The sequence below is a fragment of the Crassostrea angulata genome, chromosome 7 (assembly GCF_025612915.1).
Source record: "Crassostrea angulata isolate pt1a10 chromosome 7, ASM2561291v2, whole genome shotgun sequence".
Lineage (NCBI taxonomy): Eukaryota > Metazoa > Mollusca > Bivalvia > Ostreida > Ostreidae > Magallana > Magallana angulata.
Window position 1 is genome coordinate 1,314,132 of NC_069117.1, and position 27,285 is coordinate 1,341,416.

Below are 27,285 nucleotides of genomic sequence, written 5' to 3' on the forward strand. Positions count from 1 at the left end.
GTTGAGAGATGGGTATATGTGGTCAAGCTTCTGTAGGTTTTCACGATGTGAGGGATTTTATTAAAGTGAACAGTGAGAGATTCAGTTTATTTTAACTACGTGGGTCGCTAAATCGCTAAAGTGCATGCATGACTAAATGAAAAAAAAAAACCATGAATTGACAAACAGCTTGTAGCTGTCTTTTTATTTGCATGTAATCATTTTGCGATAACAGTGATAACAGTATAAGACAGCTTATAAAGGTAACAACGGAACATGTTAGTTATGACATACATAGAAAATCAATGAATAAATGAGCAGTTTCAGTATTAACATGCATGCGTGCAAATAATCACGGATATAAGGATTTGAAACAATATCTTGATTTTTGAGCAGTTTGAATAAAGAAAAGTTTCCTGGCACCAGTTAAGTTTATGATTTTTTTTCCCTGAATATCTTTCAGCGATGAAAGGGCAATATGATAACATACTTTTCTCCGCCCTCCCCTCGGGCTTCACCTTACCGGAACCCTTCTCTTCGCCATCAAAACTATCTGTACAAACAACAGTATCAACACCGTGAATATATATATACCGGTATATGATGCTTGTCGGGTGACTTTCACCGAAATCGTTGCTAACTGAATGATATAAATGTTACCAGACATGTCTTAACCAAATATTACTCAGTAAATTTTCGTACACGAGTCAATATTATACATGTAGTACATTTTAAAATTTTAAACAATAACTTAAATTGCAATGACAACAAAAGTTCAACATATAGTATTGAACTATCAACACATAACTGTATTGCAATGGAAACATAGCTTTTTAAGAGGTGTTTCAAAAGTTAAGGTACACCGTTTAGCTATGAATGCCCTAAGCAAATGCGCTTCCCAAATTAGTGTTTTTAATCAGTCGAATCTTTGGCTATCAAATTAAATGCCTTATAACTGTAAAGATCTCTGCAGGAAGTGACGAAATTCGAGATTGTTTTAAACGACACTAATTTGTATTTTCCTGAACAGTATAGGTGATACGTTATTATGACAAACACTGTGTATGACATGCATTTAAATCAAAATTAACTGTTTTCGGTTAAGAGAAAGTGGACTACTACTGGCTGATGTACAACTTATTAATTTTAGAGTACATGTTTTGGTATATTTAACTGATTTAAATTGAAACGCCCATAGTAACAGGTTTTAAAACACGTATAAAGTAATGCCATTTTTCACTGTTGGTCACTTTGTTCTTTGTAGGCGTGCATCAGTGACAATAGTATCAAAACCTATCATCTTGTCCCTCTGTGTTTGTGAAGGACAGCTTTCGTCGTCTTTCCTGTAGGAAGTCAACGAAATCCTCTAGGGAGGGGATCAGACCGTGGAGCCCCGCCCTGGTCTCTGGCTGTCTGTACAGATCACCACCCACCCCCGCCCTGGTCTCTGGCTGTCTGTACAGAGCCCCACCCACTCCAAGGGTGACGGCAGAGAGGTGCGGGGAGTTGCATGACACTGATTCATCGCCGGACGGGTGACAGGTGGACGACATGCGTTTGGGGACACTCACTTTGTGTTTCAGGGTCTTAATTCTCCATGAATCTGTTTGATTTGCATTTCGCTGTGTCGCTGGTCCATAATTTGAGTTAAATTCGTAATAATACTGGTCACCATGTACCGTTTGATTTACATTTTTATACTGAATCCTATTACAATTCTCATCAAAAGACATTTCACTGCTGTCTACTGAGATCACATCGAAGGATGAATGCTGGTCTATCTCACCCAATCGTTCACTTCCTATAATTCGTGGTCCCTGGGTGTTTTCACTATAGATTTTCATTCTCGTTAATTTGTGCTGTGGTCCAAAGCTACGAACGCGCGTTTTGTTTTTTGTAAGTTCTGGAGCGCTGTTGACATGACGATTTACATCGGATGACGTAATGAGACGGGGGTCTTTGATCAATTTCTCCGGCATCAGGACTTTAACCAGCTGATTACCGGGAGAAGGAACCACTCCTGCTGGTGTTTCCCAATTTTTCCGTGTCCTGTCACGCGTTGAGCGATAGCCAGCCATAGAACAGTTCGACCCTCCAGTTTTACTGGATACAACAGATATCCCAGAATCCGGATCCACATAGCTAATACAGCTTCCGGACTCGTGCTCGGAGTCCCAGGATCCGGTCGCTCTCTCCCCACGGCTGGGTCTGTGTTGTGGGTGCGGCGTCACGGATACATTGACCTCCTTGCTGTACACGGGACTGTTGGGGTCATGCAGACTGTGAACGTGAGGGGCCGGTACTTCTGTAGACCGGAGTTGTCTCCTCCTGCGTCCCGTCGTCAGCGCGTCATGGTGACGTAGATGGAGCAGACGAAACCTGGCCCTTGACAAGGAATTACGACACTTCCGGTTAATGAAGGCGATGACGATTCCCATGATGATGAGGACGGAGACGAAGGTGGCGATCAAGAGGTAGGTGTCCCGGGTTTGGACCGGAAGCGAGTTGTCTGGCCGGATGTAGAATGGCGTCGTCGTCCCGTTTTGTGCGGTGATCGAAGTCATGTTACCGGAAGCATTGCCGGCTATTTCTGCCCAGAGAGATCATTCTGTCTCTTCTATTCTGATCCCCAGTGTCATTTGGTCAGGTATATGGCTGTAAATATATATGAGAATGTTGTAAATTTTTAATATATACATGTATACGTGACACTTAATTGCGAGTACACCTTGTCGACTGACGTGCGATAAATAGAATATACACGTACCTTGTGTCTATGTGCTTGCCTGGAGCATTCATAGATTAACTTGAAATTCTAGTATATCTATAATAATTCTTTATCAATGCAGAATATAAACTTCTCAGAAGGTAAAATTTGATTTTCAAAAAAGAACAAAAAATTAACCTGCTATACATACCCAGAAAAAAGTTAATATCCGAAGATATGTAATATATAGTGCGCTGTTTATTTTGAGCTAACTGTGACGCTGGGGCAGAAATTGACGATTTTCTGGCTTCTTGTGTCCAGTGGACGGGGCGCATTGTTTGGGGGAGAATAGAGTTTCCTTGGCGATCCAACAGATGTTCTGATTCGTCCTCCATCGTACATGAAACGCAGGCTGAGTCACCGCTGTGAATGAAGATCTGAACAGATCGCTCAAAATCGATCAAGATTTCACAAAAGTAAATTTCTCAGGACGGTGTCAATAGGCCATGATAGAAAATCCTTATATGATTTTGTTTGTATTCAAAAATATTGTGCATGCAATTAATGAAAAATATTTATCAGATATAACAAGTAAATGTATATTATACCAAAACCGGTATATCCTGTATTTCATAGGTTTTAAGGGATTGATCAAGCGACCAACCCTCGAGTATCCCTATTCCCCTCATGCTGTCAACAGAACCCTGTTACTAGTGTATGGATCTTACCAATTAACAGTTTTCGACATTTCACGAAGATGGCGAAACGAATTATCATTTGACATATACATGTATTTTTAATCTTATAGATCCATTATAGCTTTCTGCCCAACTGGTGTGTATAGTTGTACATGTCGATAGTTTGTAAAATGATACACAGCATGGCAATGTAAAACGTCGGTGTTTTATAGTTTTTTTTATCTTTTTTTTTTTTGGGGGGGTGGTAATGTCGTGTTGTGAATTTTGTATTTCACACGACAGTGAGAACATTATGTGCAAAACGGTCTCCATTTCATTTAACTTAAATATTAAATTTCATATAATGCCATGCAAGATATATAAATATACCTATAATGGTGATGGGGGTATATCGTATGCATCAAATTTTCATAGTTTACAAAGTTTAGGCCCGCCCTCTTTTAAACGGCCTCATATTATATTCAATAATTGACTTCACTTGAAAACTATACAACTACGAGCTGTCATAATCCAAATACTTACTATGTAAACAACACCAGTAACTGATATTCTATATATGAAAGGAATAGTTTTCCGAGATTTACATACGTCAATCAAAGTTTATCGCCATTATATATAATTCACATTCGTAAACTATAAGGTTTATGTACAACTGTCTGGTCATATTTTAAATCTAAATACTGTAAACTATAATTTTCTTTTTAAGGTAGGAACGTACATGTATCAATGATTTAAGAAAAAAAATCTAATGACAACTATGACCATTTTAACAAGACCTTGGACTTTCGGTAGGACGTAGACCTTGGACTTTCGGTAGGACGTAGCTATTCATTTCTTGCATCATAACAAGTTAAGAATAACGCTGGTTTCAAGTGAGATATACACATATTACAAAAGCCAGGCAAATCTTGTTGATTTCAAAGACCCATGGCTGAGAAGCCAACGATGAAATTCTAAGACATGACAGGTTACTTTATATGAAATGGTATTTGAAAAAATAAGAATTAATTGTTAAGTATGATGATCTGTAGTTTGCGTGCGGGATTTTTCCCTCTCCTTTTTTCTCTTTTAATTAATTAATGATTAATGTCTATATCAAGTTAGGGTTAGGTTTTACGCAGCCTCGTATTATCTATTTTTTAAACCGGGTGTGTGTATGGGGTGAGGGTGTGTGTGTGGGGGGAGGGGGGATCTTGACCAGCCAAAAAATAAATTAAAGAAAAAAAAATGTGAACGAAATGCTCCCATTGCTAATTTTGAGATCTATGTGTGTAAAAATTATAGGGAGATTCAGTCAAATATTTAGATACCGCACCCCTTTCTCCAACCCCACGGATATAGGGATTTTGAAGAATGGACCGAATATTTTTTTTCTTTTTGATTTGATTTTTGCATTCAGACTGTCTACCCCCCCCCCCCCCCCCCCCCACACACACACACACTTCCACCACCACCCCACCCCTTTCAAAAACGATGCTAGGTGCCTTCTTCGTAATAGATATCTCCCAATAATTTTTAACACAGTCAGATAATTGGACTTGTCAGGACAAATTTGGTTACAAAATAATAATTGTGGAAGGGGACACCCTCTAAACGCATACAGTAATTTTTTTTCAATTTTATCCGGACTCCGATTTATTGCAGAAAGGGAGCCAACTCTAATGTATGGTGTTGTCACCTTGATTGATAAATGGATACAAATTTTAGTGATTTTAGCCAAATAATTAGGACTTGATGAAATATTATTCAAGGTAATAGATATACAACTTTTTTTATGGATAAGTTTCGCAAGCAAAGGGAATAGATGATAGATATAATGTTAGATTAGTTATAGTCTATAGATGAAGATACCGACTCATGTCATGCATTGAGCATTATGTTGAGGTTGGTGGTCACCACAAAAGCCAGAGTAAAGGAAGGGAGTTTTGTCGGAAGCTTGGCAGCAGGTAGCTAGGTTGACAAACAGGATCATTTTCTTTCCGTTTAATTCTGTTGTTTTTTGTGAGATATTGAGCTAGCTGTACAAAATACTACCGTGTAATAATACAGTAACCCGAGTTGTCGTCCTTGTTGTATCATTATGTGTCCCTAGGAACCACATACAATATAAAACAACAAAATATGAACAGCTACCAAAATAACTGGTCTGATCCTTGTACAGTATCAATTATCAACTTGTGAAGGATCAGCATGAAAAAATATACTTGATTTGTTTCATTGTTAGAATTATTTCACTAGTATTATATTGAGATTTTTGGGGTCAGAAAGTAACGTTACATACATGTATCCTGATCATCAGAATGGATTTTTTTTTAAATTTTAATTATCTCGAAGAAGAGGGGGGTTTAGTCCAGTCCTCAAGCATTTGTAACATGTATTAGCAAAGGTGTATGTCAGGGGATTGTCATAATCATGTCACAAATTACAAATATACATGGACATGAAGTGTTATATGACGGACTTACTAATACTGTCAAAATAAGGTACATGAATCCCAAAAATGTGCTGCGTGGAAACAGACATTTAGTAGAATTGTTTTTAATTAATGGATGGGTGAAGATAACTCCATTAAACAAAATTTTTAGTTTGGATGAAATGAACAAAATGCTTGCTCTAGATTTCTGTAGTGTCAGATGAGAATGATATATATATCATTATTCATGTTATTTATAATGATGAATAACAAGGAAAAAGTGAAAGATAAATGTATATACATGTATTATTTTAAAAAAAACCCAAATGCTAAAATATCAAAACCATTTGATATTTTATGGCTTGATGGACTTGATATTCTCTTTTTACTCCATATGTATGTATTTGTACATAGAAGGTGGTTATAGAATACACATGTAACTTGTATATCACACGTAGATAATGATTGTCCTGTCTGGAACTTGAAGGTTAAGTGCGGATAGCTAGAGACTTGTCAGGGTCACAGGAAATGTTTACATTATCAATGGCTCCTCGTTATGTAAGGTCAAGGTGGCAGTATCGCGGATATTTTACTGATACAGGACACACACAATATATATAAACTTATGTAAGTAATTAAATGGTGAATGTTTATAAACCATGCTGTATTCCTGTTAGGCCTAAAAAATAAAAAAGGTGTGTGTTTAGGGTAACCCGACCTAACCCACAAAAATGCCCCGATCCTACCATTTTTAGATGTCTATTTTTATCCAATTGTGAATTTTATATTAATTCTATTAAAAATCCATTTTTTAATGTGATACAAACAAACATTCTTAGGATTCATGGAGAAAAAAATATGATAAAATTAAAAAAAATCCCTACCTACCTAACCTCATTTTTTCATCAGTGTTACCCTAAACACACCATTTTTTTTAATAGGCCTTATGTGAGTTGTTCTCAGCTGGGAGTTATATTGACAACAACTGATGCTGATGTTGACAGAGTGACTCACTGATGGAGATATGTTTAATGTTTTATATCAGACATGAATGTAACTGAATTCTTACACAATAAGATATACACATGTTGGTGATGATAACGCTATGCCTTATATTGTAAGTTACAATTCTTGTGATTAGAGTTGATATACATTTACTTAATATAGACTAGTACATGTACAGGATCTTGTATTGATGAGAACTAATATGTGGTAAATTTCTGTCTGAACTCTGAATGAAGAATATGTATTTGGGGACTGTTATCAGTAGGACCTTGAATCAGGCTGTCTTATATAAGCAGTCATATACAGAGTAAACTAGACCTTAAAGACTACATACAGTTAACTAGAGTTAACTAGCCTATAACACATGTATTGTGAGAAGATTCAGCCACTGAAACAGTTGTAACATTTTCTGTGTCTTTTGTGCAGTGCCTGTTTATTAATGAGAAGTAAATATTTTGAATGGGATTTTACAAGAAGTGCTACTTAAACTTAATTTTATTTTTAATTTTCTATTGCAGATTTTTAGTAAGAATTTATCCAGATCACTTGAGTACAGATTAAGTAGAGTCCTGCTGTGTATTGATGAGAGTATCTGCAGAATATTAATAGGAAATATTCTACGGGCTGTCTCCTCCACTTAGTCTCCAAAAGGTAAAGTGTGTAGACAGATATGTGAATGTGTTTGTACAAAGACTGTATACATGTCTATTGATTAGTTAATATTCATCCCAGAGAGTGGGATTTGAATGCAAGTATATATGAATTATCATGTTTGTATGTTTTGTTGGAGTTATGAACTACTTACAGTACCAGAGGTAAATGAGTTTAGACTGTTGTTTTGGTGCGAGATCCATCACTTAACTATTCTGTTCTCATTTTTCATTTTCCTGTACTTTGTAGCTATATATGGAGAAAAAATAAAACATTTCATTGATATTTTCATTTCTAGTAAATTAATATATTTACAGTATATAACAAATTTTCAAAGAAGAAATCAAAATCTTACAAATACATGCAGGACCCAATAAGCTAATTTTTATTTTCTTTGGTGCTGCAACATCTAGTCTTACTTGTTGCATTGATTAGTTTGATGTATTGAAATCAATTAAATATTTTAAAATCTAAAAGGGATGGATGGTGAGGTTGCTGACTTGCTGCCATTTTTGAATTCCTTGTATGAGTCATGCAAACCATCAACAGGTGAATATCCATGAGAAGAAATATTTTCCCAGTAATTTAGCATTTGCAGTGATCAGTTGATTTTATTCTGGTCAGACAATTCACATGCACATTATTTTGAATAGAAATTTTGGGTTGTCTTTCTTGTTTCCATGTCAGTTTAAATAAAAGTTCTAACTGAATTTTGATAGTCATGAGATGATTGTTGATTACATACAGACAGAACATTGTATGCCAAAAAAAAGGGTCCCTAAGTATTAGTAAATTGAATACTATAAATTAAGAATTCACACAACAGTTTTGACATCATAAGCCATTAAGCCAATGATGCAGATGTCAGCTCATCTCTTTTGACCTATGAGCACATAAGACGGATTAACTGATAACAATATATTAACTTTAATCTGCTTGTCAGTTTTTATAGCTGACAAAGAGTCAGAGTCCCATAGTCAGCTAGGCCGGGATAAGATGATAACACCTGTAACTGTTTCATCAGGGGTTTATTATCAAGGCTGTTTTCACTTCAGGTTCAAGGTAACTTTACTTTTTTGCAATTTCTGTATGGAAAAATTGATTATTTAAGCAAAATTTTAAAATTAATTTTATGCACTTATAATGGAATATCTTTTTTATTTTTGCTAAAATATATTGGAATATGGGGGGGGGGGGGGGGGGAGGGGTCACTGTGGCCTGTGGACAGCTCTGCTACAACATTGAATAGTTCAGTGTTGTCAGATGTAAATTTTTGTTAATATTACATGAACTCATTATTTTACCACGGACCTAACTTTTGTCTGCGCTTTTACTATAGTATACAGTAAAAAAAGAAAAAAAGAGAATCTTCTTCAGTCATTGCATTGATTTGTTTTGTAATACCATATTTAATATATATATATATATATATAATACATGTGTACATGTACGCCATATTTAGATATGTGTATATGTACACAATAGTTATATATGTACATGTACACACTATTTATATACATGCACAAGTTCACAATTTACTACAGACTTTTGTCTATTCATTGATGTATTGGAATTGAAATAATTTTGTGAAACATATGGAACAATCCTATTTATAGTAAAACTACAACTAGTTTTCTAATTAAGTGTAAAAAATGTTGCTGGGACTACACACCTGAGTAACAAATAAGCTTGAGCTTGGAATAGGGGATGGAATGTATGTCTGTTAATAGAAATCTGCATTAAAATATTCATCAACACACCATATTGCATAAAAGTTTACAGTACACGCTGATAGTAGTTGCACACAACTGAAGAATTAATATCAATTATGGGATGGAGTGGGGCCTGATTGATGAAAAAAATTTTTTTTTTTAGAGATCTATAAGGTATTAGTAAATACGACATAGCTGTATAGGGAATGAAAAGTTAACTCTGCTGTATTCCTGATTCATGTTGGCATTTGATGAAGGCTGCTGAACTTCTCTCTCAAACTATGTAAGTCCGTCTTAAGGTGGAATAATACATTATCACGAAATGGTTGACCCCTGATGGAAACAACATTTTGTTTTATTAAAAGGATTTTATCGACGACATCTAACTTGCTCCTTAGCAGAGTGGATAAAGTGTCGGTCTTGTGATCAGTACATCCAGAGTTCGAACCCTGCAGGGGCTTTTGTTTTGACTTACTAAATTGAATTTTTTTATTAGATTATATTCATTTTCTTCATCCTCAAACTACAAATTTTTCATGTATTTTACATGTGTATAGTTCATTTATCATTATACCTTTCATAATCAAATAACTTACTGTTAATTTGAGTGGCATTTTCCAGGTGTGCTATTCCACCTTAATTCGACCTTACCTGGATGCACAGGTGTTAGGAATTGCGTAGTACATGTACTTTTAAAGTTGTATTGAGTTAAGGACTGCTAAATTTATTCTGGTATAAAGCACAATTTTTGGACATTTATGTAAAGATATAAATTTTACTCACTGTATTTGATTTATACACAAACTGTTTTAACCTGATTATAGAGTGTTGTACTACCAGGTATTCATGGAATACCTTTTGTTTTATTTTTGATGACCTAATTTTTGTAGTCTCTGGTTAATATAAACTGAACACTAGTTTTTGAGAGATGAGTTTTATGCAAAACAAGGTATATCATGATATGAAAACAAGTTACCGATGTTTACATTTGCTCAGCTGTAGAAATAGCATGGGGGGGGGGGGGGGGGAGGGGGGGTATCACCTGTCATTTGATATGCTATACATAGTTAGCAAAGCTCTCAAATGTTTGCATATTTGGTTTGTGTAGACTATGCAATCAGTGGATTGTATTTATTAAAATCTTGTACTTAATTTCATGGTAAGATGGGAATTTGAATACTCTTCCATAAATTGTATGCATTACCACTGAGAAATGAAATCAGTTCAGTGAGTCTTTTTCAAACAAGTTTCTTAACGAATTTATAATTAAATGAATTCATAAACATGTTGTGATGTATGGAGTTTAAAATTCTTACAGCTAATCAAACCCATTTTTTCTGGCTTGTTGGACCATGGCGAAACATCAATTTTAAACATCCTGTTTCAAGAAGCTTATTAAATTCTTAATTTGCTGCTCTTAAATAAAACCTGGTTTATTCAACTGGAAATGTTTAATGTTTATTTGTTATTCATAAGTCTAGTCACTCTAGTGGCTCAGATTTTGCATAAGGTAGGTGTTTTTTTAGTTTACAAGTAGGATAGATCTATACTAGCATTGCAAGGTTGATATTACAGACTGATCTATTAGGTAACATTGCATGATATTACTGTTATTACATCATATTGTATGGATTCTTCCCTGTTACACCTTAGTTAGGGATTTACCTGTGTGTTACATTTATTGATTACATTCAAGTACACATTTCACAAACATTAGGTTACATATGGCATTTGTTCTTTGTATTTTCAGATGACAGAGATAGAGAAAATCTACAGCTGACAGTGGAGGAGAAATAGACAGAAAAAGGCCACCTTATTGTTCATTACATTTGAGATTAAGTGTACACAAAGATCTCGTCACCATGACGATGATGTCGGTCACCTTCGAGGTGATGTTTCGGGTTGAGGCAGAGGTGGAGAACGGTGAGGTAGTGTGTGTGGTGGGGGACTGTGACCGCCTCGGGAACTGGGACCCCCACCACGCCGTGGTGCTGAGTCGTGAGTCCAGCAGTCCTGGCCAATGTCGGAAAAACAACCAGCAGATGGAGAACAGGTGTGACAAAGAGGACAGAAAGACATGGTAAGGACCGCATGCACTAGTATACACTGTAGAAACAGAAAGACATGGGAAGGACCGCATGCACTAGTATACACTGTAGAAACAGAAAGACATGGTAAGGACCGCAGGCACTAGTATACACTGTAGAAACAGAAAGACATGGTAAGGACCGCAGGCACTAGTATACACTGTAGAAACAGAAAGACATGGTAAGGACCGCATGCACTAGTATACACTGTAGAAACAGAAAGACATGGTAAGGACCGCAGGCACTAGTATACACTGTAGAAACAGAAAGACATGGTAAGGACCGCATGCACTAGTATACACTGTAGAAACAGAAAGACATGGTAAGGACCGCAGGCACTAGTATACACTGTAGAAACAGAAAGACATGGTAAGGACCGCAGGCACTAGTATACACTGTAGAAACAACCAGAGAACAATAAAATTAGGGAAGGATATAGTACGGACAAGTGCCATTGGCATGATGTAAATGATTTTATTAGCCAAAAAAGATAGGAACAAGATCAAAAGATAAGGTTTTGATACATTTGTCCACCTGTGTATGAGGATGGTGGGATGTGGAGGCTGTTAGTTTATGATATTGTAGGTCTCTGTGTTCCCCCACAGCAGTAGTGACAGGGCCGTGTTTTAACATCTGAAGTGTTTTCTCAGCAGTTGATGCTAACACACATGGAGCATACTGTTTCTCAGTAACTTTATTATGTAGACACACGAGACCTTGTTCTGTCTTTGTAAGGATCTTAATAATAATGTAGATGTCGTCCATGGATTCAAATTTTGCTTCATTGGACTTAATTACATTTTCTCTGTTTTTTGGGGGATCTGAATTAGAAACAACACCAATTATTACATAATAATTTAATTGTGGTTGTAACACGCTTTCTGATTGGCTAAAAAATTATGTTATATTGTATAAAGAATGTTGCCTATGTCAACTAAGACTAACGTCAAAAACGTATCAATACGCCTAACGTTACATTTGAATTTTGTACAATTTTACAGCATTTTAAAGGTCAAATGACCGTTTTTATCTACAATGAAGAGTAAAAAAATTAAATTATAAGCAGTGAATACATGTATGTATTTAAGGAATGAATTCAATATTTATTAGTTTTATACAAAATAAAATGGTTTGAAACAGTTTACACTTTTTTATAAACCGCTTTGCGGTTTATAAAGCGTAAACTGCCCCAAACCATTTTATATCATATAAAACAAATAAATATTGAATTCATTCCTTAAATACATCCATGTTTCAGTAGATGTATGTCATTGAGTTAATAAATCATGTCCTTGAAGTTGTTTCATTTTATTTAGACATGGAAGTTCAAAGTTTCGAACATATTGACCATCAATCATTTATCATACATGTTTATTGTATATCTTAATAAAAAAAGAAAATGCACAGTTCCAATTGAAAGTCTCTTTAACACAAGCGCTTTCTGGATTTAAACATTCGTCTTCAGGTGAACATACATAAGATGTGTATTGTTTATTCACAGGCACAAAACTGAGTTTAAAAGGTTTTGTTCTCACATTAATGCCTAAGTGTACCTTGAATGATATTAAGGTGATTTTCTGGTCACTTTTACAGTGATGTCTGGAGAAAGAAAGTCAAACTGTGTGGGATGAAGAACTACAACTACCGATACTTTGTGTGTCAGATCATCGAGTCGGACAGCGAGTCCACGGAGCGCACGGTCAAGGTCATTCGCTGGGAAACCAACATTCTACCCCGAGTCTTCTCTCCAGCAGGTCAGTATCAGGTCAAACTGTTGTAATGTCCCAGGTATACCAGGGTGTACAGGTACATGTATTTTAAATGGATAATTGAAAAATTGTTTACTTTCATTGTAGATTACATGAAGGACCCAGGAAAGTACGATGCAGAAATCATGAAGTTTGGAGAATACGGTAAGTGGATAGAGATAGCATGGAGTTGTAGAACTTACTGGGATCATCGACACACAGGATATATTTCATTTCTTGAAATCAAAAGTCATGTTGGCTTTCAAAATTGGATTCAGTGCAATAAAATGTAGCTTTAAGTAGACTTAGTTTCTTAATATCTCCTGACTTCTCTATCAAAGAAATACATGGTATTTCTATAGGTGGAAAAAACCATGTAACAAAGGGCTGGCTGACTGACCAATCCGAAATACACATCCGAATCCACGGGAATCCGATCCGTATGTGGAAACCCAAATACAGAAAACAGACCTACAGGATCAAGTGCACTCCTCTGGATCAGCGATACAAAGATGTGAGAAGGATAATTTTTTTAAAGATTTTGTACAATGCTTTTACATACTTACAATGTTCAGATATTTATTTTTTTTTTTTACATTAAGACAGTTTTTCAGACAGTTGTTTTAAATTTGTCTTTTAAAAATATTTAAAGATATTAATTTGATGAGTATTGTGATGAGTAGAGCACCAGCACATTCAGTGTGTCCTGTGTTGTTCACATTGGGGTTGTGTTGATACTTGTCATATTTTCTATGTGATCACGATTGCAGCATCTAGATGAGAAAGAAGGTCAGTGGGAGACCAAGGTGTCCCCCTCTTGTATTATTCTCTGTGTTTTTATTATGCTGATACTTACCAAGTTCTCAGTGCTTTTATGTTGTTTACAGCATCTAGAAGAGGATGAAGACGAGTGGGAGACCAATATGACCCCTCTTGTATTATTCTGTGTGTTATAATTATTTGAAACTTATTGTGATTTTGTTGTTTACAGCATCTAGATGAGGATGAAGAAGAAGACGAGTGGGGGACCCATGTGTCTCCCCCCTCCACCTTCACCAAAGTACTGGTCTCTGTAAGTACTGGGTAGTCAAGTACTGGTCTCTGTAAGTACTGGGTAGTCAGACTCTGTATGTACGGTACTCAGTAACTAAAGCATTCCAACAGACAGTCTGATAAAGATACTAACCCCACAACCCTTTAAAGCAATATATAGTCAAGTACTGGTCTCTGTAAGTACTCGGTAGCTAGCATGCAAACAAGTCTCAGTAAGTACTCTATCAGAGGAAGAGTAGAAGCCAGCTGGCCAACAGTCTGATACTAAAGAAATTTAAACTTTTAATGTAATAGATAAATAGACTACAACAGTTTGATAAGAGAAATACAAACTATCTGTTCCCTGTTAATAAACTTAAAATATTAATGTTATTTCTTTCATTCTGACATACGAAAACTGACATTAAAAACCTAAACTTAAGTCCTTATAAATCTAAATAAATTTAAAATATGTGTGTACTTTATTTTTTTCTGTTGTAGACTTTAGATGAGAGACAAATAAACCACTGTGTTCAGAGTGAATCAGGAACCATCTTTGAAGCAGGAAGTTACATGATTTTTACAGCAGAAACCACAGAACCTGAAAGTTTGGTAGGTTAATTATCACAAAACCAGAAAGCTTTAGGTTGTCAGAGAACCAGAAAGCTTGTTAGGTTGTCAGAAAACCAGAAAGCTTGTTACACTGTACTCGGGTTAATTTTTAAAAATCAGAAAGTGTGTTACTGCGTCAACAAAATAGGTTCTTATATATTATATACTGTATATTTACAGATATTCACATTCCACATATTTTTTGCTTGTAAAGTGTGTTGAAAGCTACGGCAGTTATAACACTGTAATACACACAGGGTACTCGAAGCTTAAAATGACGAGTTTTATTATGACATCACAAAAGTTGAACGCTGTACACTGCAACATCACAAGCGAGAATCAAAGTTCAGGCTTGTGGCTGTTACTGTGGCTTTCCATTAATATGAACTTACCCTTAGGATAAGATAGGAATTTCAAGGTTTAAATCACATTTGCAGACAAGGCAAGAAGTTAAAAAAAATGTAAATATAAGCATTAAATCATGATTTTTTGAAGTATACAGTCTCATAATTGCAGCGATGTGTGCATACAAATTTTCATAACGCGTGTTGCTCAATTTGAATATACACACCGCCGCAGTTATGAGACTGTATACTTAAAAAAATCATGATTCAATGCTATATAGTAGTTTGTAAAAAAATAAAAACAAAGACAAAAAAACCCTGAAAGTTTTTAGGATTTAAAGAAAGAAATGTAAGACCATTTTTACAGTGGTTTCATCAAAATTCATTAAATACCAATTTTCGTGGATTTTGCATTTTGTGATAAGTTAATCCTGTTCACAATGACATTCTTAGCATTTAAAGGATTAACCTTTGATATCAATTGTAATTAATTGATTAATTATGATTTCAGGGGTTCCAGTTTGATTTCTATGTCAATCAGGAGGGAGTGACTCCGAAACATATCGGTTACTGCTACCTACTTCCTGTGGATCTCAAGAAATCCAACGACACCAAAACTGTGCCAATCACCGGGCTCAATCACAAGCCCATCGGGCAGATTGACCGTAAGTCACAGGGCTCAACCACAAGCCCATCGGGCAGATATACTATAAGCTCAAAGCCTGTGGAGTATTAATACAATGTGTTCAAGACAAATGTGTATGATAAATGTTGTAATTTTTTAGTGGTAATTAACTAATGATGGATGAAAATTTTGTGAAATTCTTTTGATTTAGAGCACTGTTATCACCACATTTCTTTTTATAAATCCATGTTTTATTGTTTCACATCCATTGGCATATTTACATGTATTTATTCAAAGATATTTCAGCTGATGAAGAGGGACAGAGATGAATCGTTGGCTTACATTGTCAGAAATAAAATCTTTACTTTATTTAACCTCAGTTTCTTTGTAAATTTGTAGGTACCGCTGCTGATACAGTCCAAACAAAATCACCATATATTATCAACTCTAGTATTTCTTAAAGGTTTACTCTCTGTGTACACGAGAGCTTGTTCTGGACAGCAGAGAGTCTGGTTTAAACGCCACTCTCCTCCTGCACTGTTTGTGGGGAGTTACAAGGTAAATAACATTGATCCTTTTCCGATAGTCCACATGGTTTGAAGGCGATGTAAATTTCTTGCAGTGGATTATCTAACTGTGAAACCAGTGCCCGGTCTAGATCTGAAAATGGATGTGAGCTACCAAAACTATTGGAAGTTTGAGCGCAAGTCCTTGGATGTCGGCCATCGGGGAATGGGCTCGTCATACAAGCACAAAAAGTAAATCACCACAGTGTGATGTTTCTGTCAAATCTTATGTTTACCCCGATATCAGTCAAAGCAGGCCTCTAAGTTGGCTGCTCTGTCTAGCTGACCGTCTTTTTAGTTAATCAGATTGCTTTACCACCATGCTTTTAACTGTTTATCATAATATGGTACTGAGAGACTTTTCCACCTCTTATATTATTTCACTTAACTTCTACATTCCGTGATATTGAGACTTTATACATGGTCATTATAAAGGACGCTTTTCAGTTGTTTTCCCATCTATGTTGTAGGTTGGCAGCAGTGAGAGAAAATACAGTCCAGTCTCTGCAAGACGCAGCCAACCATGTAAGACAATCACATATTGTTGAGGCTTCATCGTAAACACACTTAGAGAAGCTATTGCTTCCTATCCAGTATCCATTCTTTTTAATTGCATAAAATCTTAATTAAAATTATCAATAATAGAAGAAATGTAGACAGAGATTTCATCTGCAGCTATGATAAAGTCATTGCAGTGAAAGTTGCTCATCTAGATCTGGATGTATTTGACTATTCTGATTTTTCTGGTTTGACTTTCTCTGAATTGGTTACACCAAATGATCTACTCTATTTGGATAGATTAAAAAAATATTTATTAAATGCATGTATTAAATGTTGATTTTGTCTAGATGAATATATTGTATGTTGATTTTGTTGATAGATACATGTAATATGTTGATTTAATGGATAAATACCTATATGTTAAGTCAATAATAGATAGAAATGTATGTTTTTTCCCCACAGGGAGCAGATTATGTGGAGTTTGATGTCCAGCTCAGCAGGGACATGATTCCAGTCATTTACCATGACTTCCATGTGGCCATCACCTACAGGAAGGTGAGAGAGGGTTGTGGATTCATGTAATGTACTGTGGAATCATTTTTATTCGTGGGTGTAAATGTTCGTGGGTAGCCAAAATTCTCAGTGATGAGTCCACATTATACTGTATGTAGCTAGTACCACCAGGAAAGTGTACTTAATATGTATACTACACAATATGCAGAGGCAATATGTTCTCACCACTGCAGCTTGAGTTTGATTCCTATGATTGGAGCATTGATATGTGGGGTCTCTTTTAGGACTTAGGCTTACTCGCTCATTAATCACTCCTTTGTGCCAACATCAATGCAAACGAAAGATGTTGAACTTGTTCATCAAATGTAAAATGTTGGGAAAATAAATAATTTAAAGGTTAATTTTAACTCTTTATGTATGCCATTGTGGATATTGTTTGTATGATTATGTTTTGATATATTATATTGTGTAAACTATTGATTGGTAAATTAGATTACCCTGTCAAACCATCCACTGAGAAATGGAGTCCAAGATATGCAATATTTTATGATATACTATTTGACACTTTTAGAAAAAACGAGAGGAGCTGGAATTTTACCAAGCCTCCGTCAAGGACCTGAAATTGTCAGAACTTCAATCAATGAAGGTAAGATTAGTTCATGTCAGTCATGGAAACAGATTTGTGGTCAGCTTTCAGGGGTCTACCACTGAAAACCTGACCTGATCAATGTCCTGAAATTATCTCATAAACTTGATACACAGGATAAGTACCATATATTTCTCTGGAGACAATGTCAGATTTAACTAATGATTGTTTAGTGATTTTATCTGGAGTTTAGGAGGAGGTTGTATATGTTTCATGCAGCCAACATGAAATGGCATACAGTGATACCCCTAGCTGATGGTAATTCACACACTGATTAAAAAGTTATGATAATTTTCAGTATTTTTGGATTATTTTAAAATCCTTGGGAAATAGTTTATTTCTGTTCACAACCAATTCAGAAAGTTGAAACCAGAAAAATCATAATGTCTACTAGAATATGGCTGGTGTCGGCTGTAGACAGATGTTAGAGATGTCTGTAGGTACTTACAAAACTAAATAAAAATGATGATATTTTTCTCACCTGATAACAATCAATTTAATATGTCTATTTCAATTTGTTATTGACTTGTATAATTAATAATAATTGCTGTTTTTATTTAGGTCAATACGTTCAACACAATGATTAACTTAAGCTAAACTCAAAGGACAATGTTCTCATTAGCCTTCGGCTGTAAATATTGTTCTTTTTGGGTTACAAAATCATTGTATTGACCCAAAAAACAGAAATAATTGTAAAATGTTCACTTAAATATTATAATTTGAACAAGATTAAGAGAGTAACCTAGTTTTATGGTTGTCTGATTCTCAGCCCACAAGACTGTTATAAAGGTATATGTAAATGAATTTAAATTGACTTTAGTATACAGATGGATTGCCAAGTTTTATAACATTTTGCCAACTGTAGGACACCATTAAGATTTGTTGTCTTCTGCAGATCAGCTGATTGAAAAGTACCAGACTGAAGAATTTTTATTAATAAATATAGCATGTATTAATCTTAAATCCAGGTGTTTGCAGTTATATGTACATATTAATGTTTGTGGAACTTTAAAAAAACAACAACAAAAACCAAACATGTTCCCTACCTAAAACCCGAAGTTAAACCCAGAAAGAGGAGGGGGGGGGACACTTAAAAGTGGCCTAATATTTAAAAAAAAAACCCATAATAGGATCCAGGAGGTGCAGATAGTTTGATATTCTGTGATTTTATATTTACCACTTGGCCAAAGTCACTTGATTATCATCACTTGATTAAAAACTTTTTTAAAGAAGGAAGTGTGAACATGCTCAAACAAGATGTCCTCCAGGCTAACTGCCAGTTCTACGTTTTAGTTGCTAAGAAAGTCTATGTGTACACTGTCTTAGTACAGTAATACATTGAAACAAACTTAGTATTGTTACAATTTTAACAGATAAATACAGTACATGAATTTGTTTCTCTTTGACAAATGATTGTCTTAACACTTATTAAAAATAGACTGGTTACAAAAAGGAAAGCAATACAAATGTAATGGAATTTTAAAAAAAAAAGAAAAGAAAAATCATTTCCTTGAGATTATTTGTCAAAGGAGGATAGAAGAAGAAGAATTATTCTGTAGATTTGTTTTTTATGACAGTTCTTTAGTTAAATACTAGCTTTATTATCATAGCGTTAGACACGCTTCCACAAGTGCTCATTCTGTAACATGTTGGAAAGCTATGGCCATTCACGCATTCACTTACTGAACCAGTGGCCAATTTGTGGAACTTCATACGACCTCCAAAAATAAAAGAGTTTCGCTCTCTCATTGGTGATTTGAGTCACAAGAACAAGAAAAATTCATTGTGTTGGCTCATGGTCAGTGAGCGTATGCGAGATTGGTCATTGATCTCCGCCGATGAATTGGTAATTGCTTTTACGATGAGTCTGTTATTACTTTTAGGGAAGTTAAAGTCATTGAGTTAGACTTTTCTTCAAACCAAATTTTTGTTTTAACATTGTAAAAAATTACTGTATACAGGCAAATTTTCGCCCCCGTTGTATTTTCACCCCTTAGCCCTCGTTGTCGGCGGGCGTATTTAAGACTGGACAAACTTCAATAAATCAGATTATATCTCTTTAAACACAACTATGTCTTGATAAATTCATGAAACTATTTGCAAGTGTAGATGGGAGAAAATTACACTGGGCAAAAAACCCCGGTATACAGTAATGGTTTCCATCCAGCTTTACATGTTTTGCTGTGTAATGATACATGTGTAAATATGAATACATAATGTATCATTGATTTCATTTTTCCAGATAATTGTTTAACTATATGCAGGGAAATTTTAACAGCTTTTTCAGTAAAGCATAAAATTGCTCAATTGAAACCTAGCTATGGCATTCATCAACTTCAATAATTAAGTTAGTATTAACTGTTCACAGCTCTCATTTCGAAACTTTCACTGCAGTTTAATTTCTCTCATCATTTGTCAATAAATATAGGGAATTCAAAAAATAAGTGTAGTGAAGTATAAAATTAGCCAACATACATTTTTTTATTATTCTTGTATCAAATTGCTTTAAAAAAAAAAGAGAGCATTATTTACGAAATAGAACATTACAAGTGCACTTTTATGTTTAAGTTTTGAATCTCTCTAATACTTTTAAATCTCAATAAAGCAAGTAAAAGAATTAAGTCGGTCAGCAATAAGAAAACATACAGTATACATGAAAATTGTACAGTAAAACACGGTTATAACGAAGTGCCAGGGACGGGCGATTTTGATTTGTATAAGGATAATTCATTATGTCCGTCAAGTTTACAACATGTAATATAGTCACAGGGAATGAAAATTACTTCACCGTAAGCATCAATTTATTATAAGCGTGTTCGCTATAACGGTGTTTTACTGTATTTTAATCTATTGACATTTTTTTGCCAGAATTTCCTAATTTGAGATAGACTTTTTAGTACAGTTGTATTTTTATGTACCATCACTAGTTAGGCAAACAATGTGCAAATCAATGTTTGTATTTTATAGCTTTCCCACGCCTCTCGAATCTCCGATAACGACAGGGGTGAGTCTATGTCAACATCTGCTCTGTAATTCATCACTTGGGGTTTGAGCAGCCATTATTTTTCTGTTGCCTTCATGTTCATAAATCCCCTGGCCCTGACCTCTTTCTCTTATCATTCAGTACTGTAAATGTATTATATTTTGTGTGTACGATATTGGTGGAAATTAGTTTTTGAACAAGCTGACATGGATTTGAATTAGGGTATTCCTGAATGTGACTATTCTTATACATATATCCATGGCATTTAGCAATGTACTTGATTTAGCGGAAGCCGCATCCCGCCAAAAGTGCTAAACAGAATACACACCAAATGTAGTATGTTTACAGAATACACACCAAATGTAGTATGTTTACAGAATACACACCAAATGTAATATGTTTACAGAATACACACCAAATGTAGTATGTTTACAGAATACACACCAAATGTAGTATGTTTACAGAATACACACCAAATGTAGTATGTTTACAGAATACACACCAATTGTAGTATGTTTACAGAATACACACCAAATGTAGTATGTTTACAGAATACACACCAAATGTAGTATGTTTACAGAATACACACCAAATGTAGTATGTTTACAGAATACACACCAAATGTAGTATGTTAACAGAATACACACCAAATGTAGTATGTTTACAGAATACACACCAAATGTAGTATGTTTACAGAATACACACCAAATGTAGTATGTTTACAGAATACACACCAAATGTAGTATGTTTACAGAATACACACCAAATGTAGTATGTTAACAGAATACACACCAAATGTAGTATGTTTACAGAATACACACCAAATGTAGTATGTTTACAGAATACACACCAAATGTAGTATGTTTACAGAATACACACCAAATGTAGTATGTTTACAGAATACACACCAAATGTAGTATGTTTACAGAATACACACCAAATGTAGTATGTTTACAGAATACACACCAAATGTAGTATGTTTACAGAATACACACCAAATGTTGTTTACAGAATACACACCAAATGTAGTATGTTTACAGAATACACACCAAATGTAGTATGTTTACAGAATACACACCAAATGTAGTATGTTTACAGAATACACACCAAATGTAGTATGTATACAGAATACACACCAAATGTAGTATGTTTACAGAATACACACCAAATGTAGTATGTTTACAGAATACACACCAAATGTAGTATCTTTACAGAATACACACCAAATGTAGTATGTTAACAGAATACACACCAAATGTAGTATGTTTACAGAATACACACCAAATGTAGTATGTATACAGAATACACACCAAATGTAGTATGTATACAGAATACACACCAAATGTAGTATGTTTACAGAATACACACCAAATGTAGTATGTTTACAGAATACACACCAAATGTAGTATCTTTACAGAATACACACCAAATGTAGTATGTTAACAGAATACACACCAAATGTAGTATGTTTACAGAATACACACCAAATGTAGTATGTTTACAGAATACACACCAAATGTAGTATGTATACAGAATACACACCAAATGTAGTATGTTTACAGAATACACACCAAATGCAGTATGTTTACAGAATACACACCAAATGTAGTATGTTTACAGAATACACACCAAATGTTGTATGTTTACAGAATACACACCAAATGTAGTATGTTTACAGAATACACACCAAATGTTGTTTACAGAATACACACCAAATGTAGTATGTTTACAGAATACACACCAAATGTAGTATGTTTACAGAATACACACCAAATGTAGTATGTTTACAGAATACACACCAAATGTAGTATGTTTACAGAATACACACCAAATGTAGTATGTTTACAGAATACACACCAAATGTAGTATGTTTACAGAATACACACCAAATGTAGTATGTTTACAGAATACACACCAAATGTAGTATGTTTACAGAATACACACCAAATGTAGTATGTTTACAGAATACACACCAAATGTAGTATGTTTACAGAATACACACCAAATGTAGTATGTATACAGAATACACACCAAATGTAGTATGTTAACAGAATACACACCAAATGTAGTATGTTTACAGAATACACACCAAATGTAGTATGTTTACAGAATACACACCAAATGTAGTATGTTTACAGAATACACACCAAATGTAGTATGTTTACAGAATACACACCAAATGTAGTATGTTTACAGAATACACACCAAATGTAGTATGTTTACAGAATACACACCAAATGTAGTATGTTTACAGAATACACACCAAATGTAATATGTTTACAGAATACACACCAAATGTAGTATGTTTACAGAATACACACCAAATGTAGTATGTTTACAGAATACACACCAAATGTAGTATGTTTACAGAATACACACCAATTGTAGTATGTTTACAGAATACACACCAAATGTAGTATGTTTACAGAATACACACCAAATGTAGTATGTTTACAGAATACACACCAAATGTAGTATGTTTACAGAATACACACCAAATGTAGTATGTTAACAGAATACACACCAAATGTAGTATGTTTACAGAATACACACCAAATGTAGTATGTTTACAGAATACACACCAAATGTAGTATGTTTACAGAATACACACCAAATGTAGTATGTTTACAGAATACACACCAAATGTAGTATGTTAACAGAATACACACCAAATGTAGTATGTTTACAGAATACACACCAAATGTAGTATGTTTACAGAATACACACCAAATGTAGTATGTTTACAGAATACACACCAAATGTAGTATGTTTACAGAATACACACCAAATGTAGTATGTTTACAGAATACACACCAAATGTAGTATGTTTACAGAATACACACCAAATGTAGTATGTTTACAGAATACACACCAAATGTTGTTTACAGAATACACACCAAATGTAGTATGTTTACAGAATACACACCAAATGTAGTATGTTTACAGAATACACACCAAATGTAGTATGTTTACAGAATACACACCAAATGTAGTATGTATACAGAATACACACCAAATGTAGTATGTTTACAGAATACACACCAAATGTAGTATGTTTACAGAATACACACCAAATGTAGTATCTTTACAGAATACACACCAAATGTAGTATGTTAACAGAATACACACCAAATGTAGTATGTTTACAGAATACACACCAAATGTAGTATGTATACAGAATACACACCAAATGTAGTATGTATACAGAATACACACCAAATGTAGTATGTTTACAGAATACACACCAAATGTAGTATGTTTACAGAATACACACCAAATGTAGTATCTTTACAGAATACACACCAAATGTAGTATGTTAACAGAATACACACCAAATGTAGTATGTTTACAGAATACACACCAAATGTAGTATGTTTACAGAATACACACCAAATGTAGTATGTATACAGAATACACACCAAATGTAGTATGTTTACAGAATACACACCAAATGCAGTATGTTTACAGAATACACACCAAATGTAGTATGTTTACAGAATACACACCAAATGTTGTATGTTTACAGAATACACACCAAATGTAGTATGTTTACAGAATACACACCAAATGTTGTTTACAGAATACACACCAAATGTAGTATGTTTACAGAATACACACCAAATGTAGTATGTTTACAGAATACACACCAAATGTAGTATGTTTACAGAATACACACCAAATGTAGTATGTTTACAGAATACACACCAAATGTAGTATGTTTACAGAATACACACCAAATGTAGTATGTTTACAGAATACACACCAAATGTAGTATGTTTACAGAATACACACCAAATGTAGTATGTTTACAGAATACACACCAAATGTAGTATGTTTACAGAATACACACCAAATGTAGTATGTTTACAGAATACACACCAAATGTAGTATGTATACAGAATACACACCAAATGTAGTATGTTAACAGAATACACACCAAATGTAGTATGTTTACAGAATACACACCAAATGTAGTATGTTTACAGAATACACACCAAATGTAGTATGTTTACAGAATACACACCAAATGTAGTATGTTTACAGAATACACACCAAATGTAGTATGTTTACAGAATACACACCAAATGTAGTATGTTTACAGAATACACACCAAATGTAGTATGTTTACAGAATACACACCAAATGCAGTATGTTTACAGAATACACACCAAATGTAGTATGTTTACAGAATACACACCAAATGTAGTATGTTTACAGAATACACACCAAATGTAGTATGTTTACAGAATACACACCAAATGTTGTTTACAGAATACACACCAAATGTAGTATGTTTACAGAATACACACCAAATGTAGTATGTTTACAGAATACACACCAAATGTAGTATGTTTACAGAATACACACCAAATGTAGTATGTTTACAGAATACACACCAAATGTAGTATGTTTACAGAATACACACCAAATGTAGTATGTTTACAGAATACACACCAAATGTAGTATGTTTACAGAATACACACCAAATGTAGTATGTTTACAGAATACACACCAAATGTTGTTTACAGAATACACACCAAATGTAGTATGTTTACAGAATACACACCAAATGTAGTATGTTTACAGAATACACACCAAATGTAGTATGTTTACAGAATACACACCAAATGTAGTATGTTTACAGAATACACACCAATTGTAGTATGTTTACAGAATACACACCAAATGTAGTATGTTTACAGAATACACACCAAATGTAGTATGTTTACAGAATACACACCAAATGTAGTATGTTTACAGAATACACACCAAATGTAGTATGTTTACAGAATACACACCAAATGTAGTATGTTTACAGAATACACACCAAATGTAGTATGTATACAGAATACACACCAAATGTAGTATGTTAACAGAATACACACCAAATGTAGTATGTTTACAGAATACACACCAAATGTAGTATGTTTACAGAATACACACCAAATGTAGTATGTTTACAGAATACACACCAAATGTAGTATGTTTACAGAATACACACCAAATGTAGTATGTTTACAGAATACACACCAAATGTAGTATGTTTACAGAATACACACCAAATGTAGTATGTTTACAGTACTTTATCCACTTTTTTCACATTTTCCCCCTACTGGAGTTCATTGATATGATTTTTTGATTCATATATAGAACCATTTTAACAAGGCCTTGGACTTTCAGTAGGATGTAACAATCTATTTCTTGCGTCAAAACAAGTTAAAAATAGCTCTGGTTTCAAGTGAAATATACACTGATTGCATAGTCTTAGCTCTAACACCAGACAAATCTCGTTGATTTCAAAGAGCCATGGCTGAGTAGCTAGCAATGAAATAGACATGCCTACGTCACATTGCTGTTTGATACAACTACCCAAAGTCCAAGCTCCTGTTAAGATGGTTCTATGTCTTGATTTCTAATGCAATAAACAACAGATGGTGTGATGTTTTAGTTTTTTTTTTTAAACTTGAGCTTCTCAGCTTTTCTAGATATACCAAAAAAAAACCCCGCTTTTCGTATTTGCACCTTCCTATACATTCACATTCAAGGTAATATAAGGATAATATTTTTGCTAACAACTAATATCTTTGTGTGGATCAGTAATTCACAGTGTGTAGGTTTTCATAGCACTATTAACTCCTTGGGTGCTCTTTCACATTATGAATAATTCATTGTTAGAACATCGAAACATTGAAAAAAAAACCATAACATTATTCTTGCATTAATTTGCACCAGTCAAATTATATTTATTGTCAGTTTTAAAGTTTCTTTACAATTTTCAATAATTAAGTTTTATTGATTCATAACTGATTATAAATACAAATGAATGAATGTATTAAATGTTTTTGAATTCATCATCATCATCATCACAGAAAAGATTTTTTGCAGTATTATTGCCCAGTAACCTCACTGATTGTCTTTCACCATTTCTTTCCTCAGATACACTGGTACATGCTCTGTACATTTTCCCTCTCCATACAGACATGGACATCATAGTGTATACACTATTGACAGCTCCTGTTACACTAAATCCTCGCCATTACAAGTTTTATGAACATGAAGCAACAGTGTGAAATATTGAATGCTTATATAATTCTGTAACATTCTTTATGTAATTTTTTGATTTTATGTGTCTGTTTGATTATTATAATATATAAAATGACAAAATGCTTATTGTAAAATGTATCAGGATTTGCAGCGATTCTCTCTAAACCTTGTCAAACTTGTTTTTCTTATCATTTGTTCAATTTTTTTATCCTCCAAATCACAAGCCATGATCTCCATACAATTCGATCATTAATCACTTTAAGTAAAGGGACATTTTCCCAAATGGATTAATCATATTAAGTTCTTTTTTTTGAGTCCCCAGTTATCTGTTCAGCTAAGACCAAGAGGTACATTAGGGTCCATTTATTACATCATATCTCTCTGTTGTATTTTTGAGATCAAATATTTTATCTTCTTG

The 27,285-nt window shown here is 34.3% G+C and overlaps 2 protein-coding genes across 6 annotated transcripts in view; one reads left to right on the forward strand and one right to left on the reverse strand.

Annotated features, from left to right (window-relative positions):
- Positions 1–157: 157 nt before the first annotated feature.
- LOC128157458 (uncharacterized) lies at positions 158–3,407 on the reverse strand. The gene is made up of 2 exons (XM_052820015.1): positions 2,898–3,407; positions 158–2,634 (listed from the first exon to the last, which is right to left on the reverse strand). The coding sequence occupies exon 2, from the start codon at positions 2,541–2,543 to the stop codon at positions 1,266–1,268; it is 1,278 nt and encodes a 425-aa protein (XP_052675975.1). The 5' UTR covers positions 2,544–2,634; positions 2,898–3,407; the 3' UTR covers positions 158–1,265.
- Positions 3,408–5,029: 1,622 nt separating this feature from the next.
- The window catches only part of LOC128157455 (glycerophosphocholine phosphodiesterase GPCPD1-like), a 39,826-nt gene continuing 17,570 nt past the window's right edge, over positions 5,030–27,285 (forward strand). Inside the window, exons 1-14 of one of the 5 annotated variants that reach the window (XM_052820007.1) lie at positions 5,030–5,135; positions 7,321–7,453; positions 10,916–11,245; positions 12,846–13,006; positions 13,109–13,165; positions 13,342–13,514; positions 13,992–14,072; positions 14,534–14,644; positions 15,500–15,653; positions 16,236–16,371; positions 16,650–16,704; positions 17,143–17,235; positions 17,765–17,839; positions 20,807–20,843. In XM_052820007.1, coding sequence (XP_052675967.1) covers positions 11,028–11,245; positions 12,846–13,006; positions 13,109–13,165; positions 13,342–13,514; positions 13,992–14,072; positions 14,534–14,644; positions 15,500–15,653; positions 16,236–16,371; positions 16,650–16,704; positions 17,143–17,235; positions 17,765–17,839; positions 20,807–20,843 — 1,351 coding nt within the window. In that variant the 5' untranslated portion in view covers positions 5,030–5,135; positions 7,321–7,453; positions 10,916–11,027. Of the gene's footprint in view, positions 5,136–7,320; positions 7,454–8,292; positions 8,516–9,427; positions 9,449–10,299; positions 10,676–10,915; positions 11,246–12,845; positions 13,007–13,108; positions 13,166–13,341; positions 13,515–13,991; positions 14,073–14,533; positions 14,645–15,499; positions 15,654–16,235; positions 16,372–16,649; positions 16,705–17,142; positions 17,236–17,764; positions 17,840–20,806; positions 20,844–27,285 lie in introns of those variants that run through there. The other 4 variants (XM_052820011.1, XM_052820009.1, XM_052820010.1 and 1 more) reach the window with 4 other exon arrangements.

Excerpts from the sequence above, each read along its gene's own strand:
- LOC128157458 (XM_052820015.1), bottom strand. The coding sequence starts at position 2,543 with ATGACTTCGATCACCGCACAAAACGGGACGACGACGCCATTCTACATC.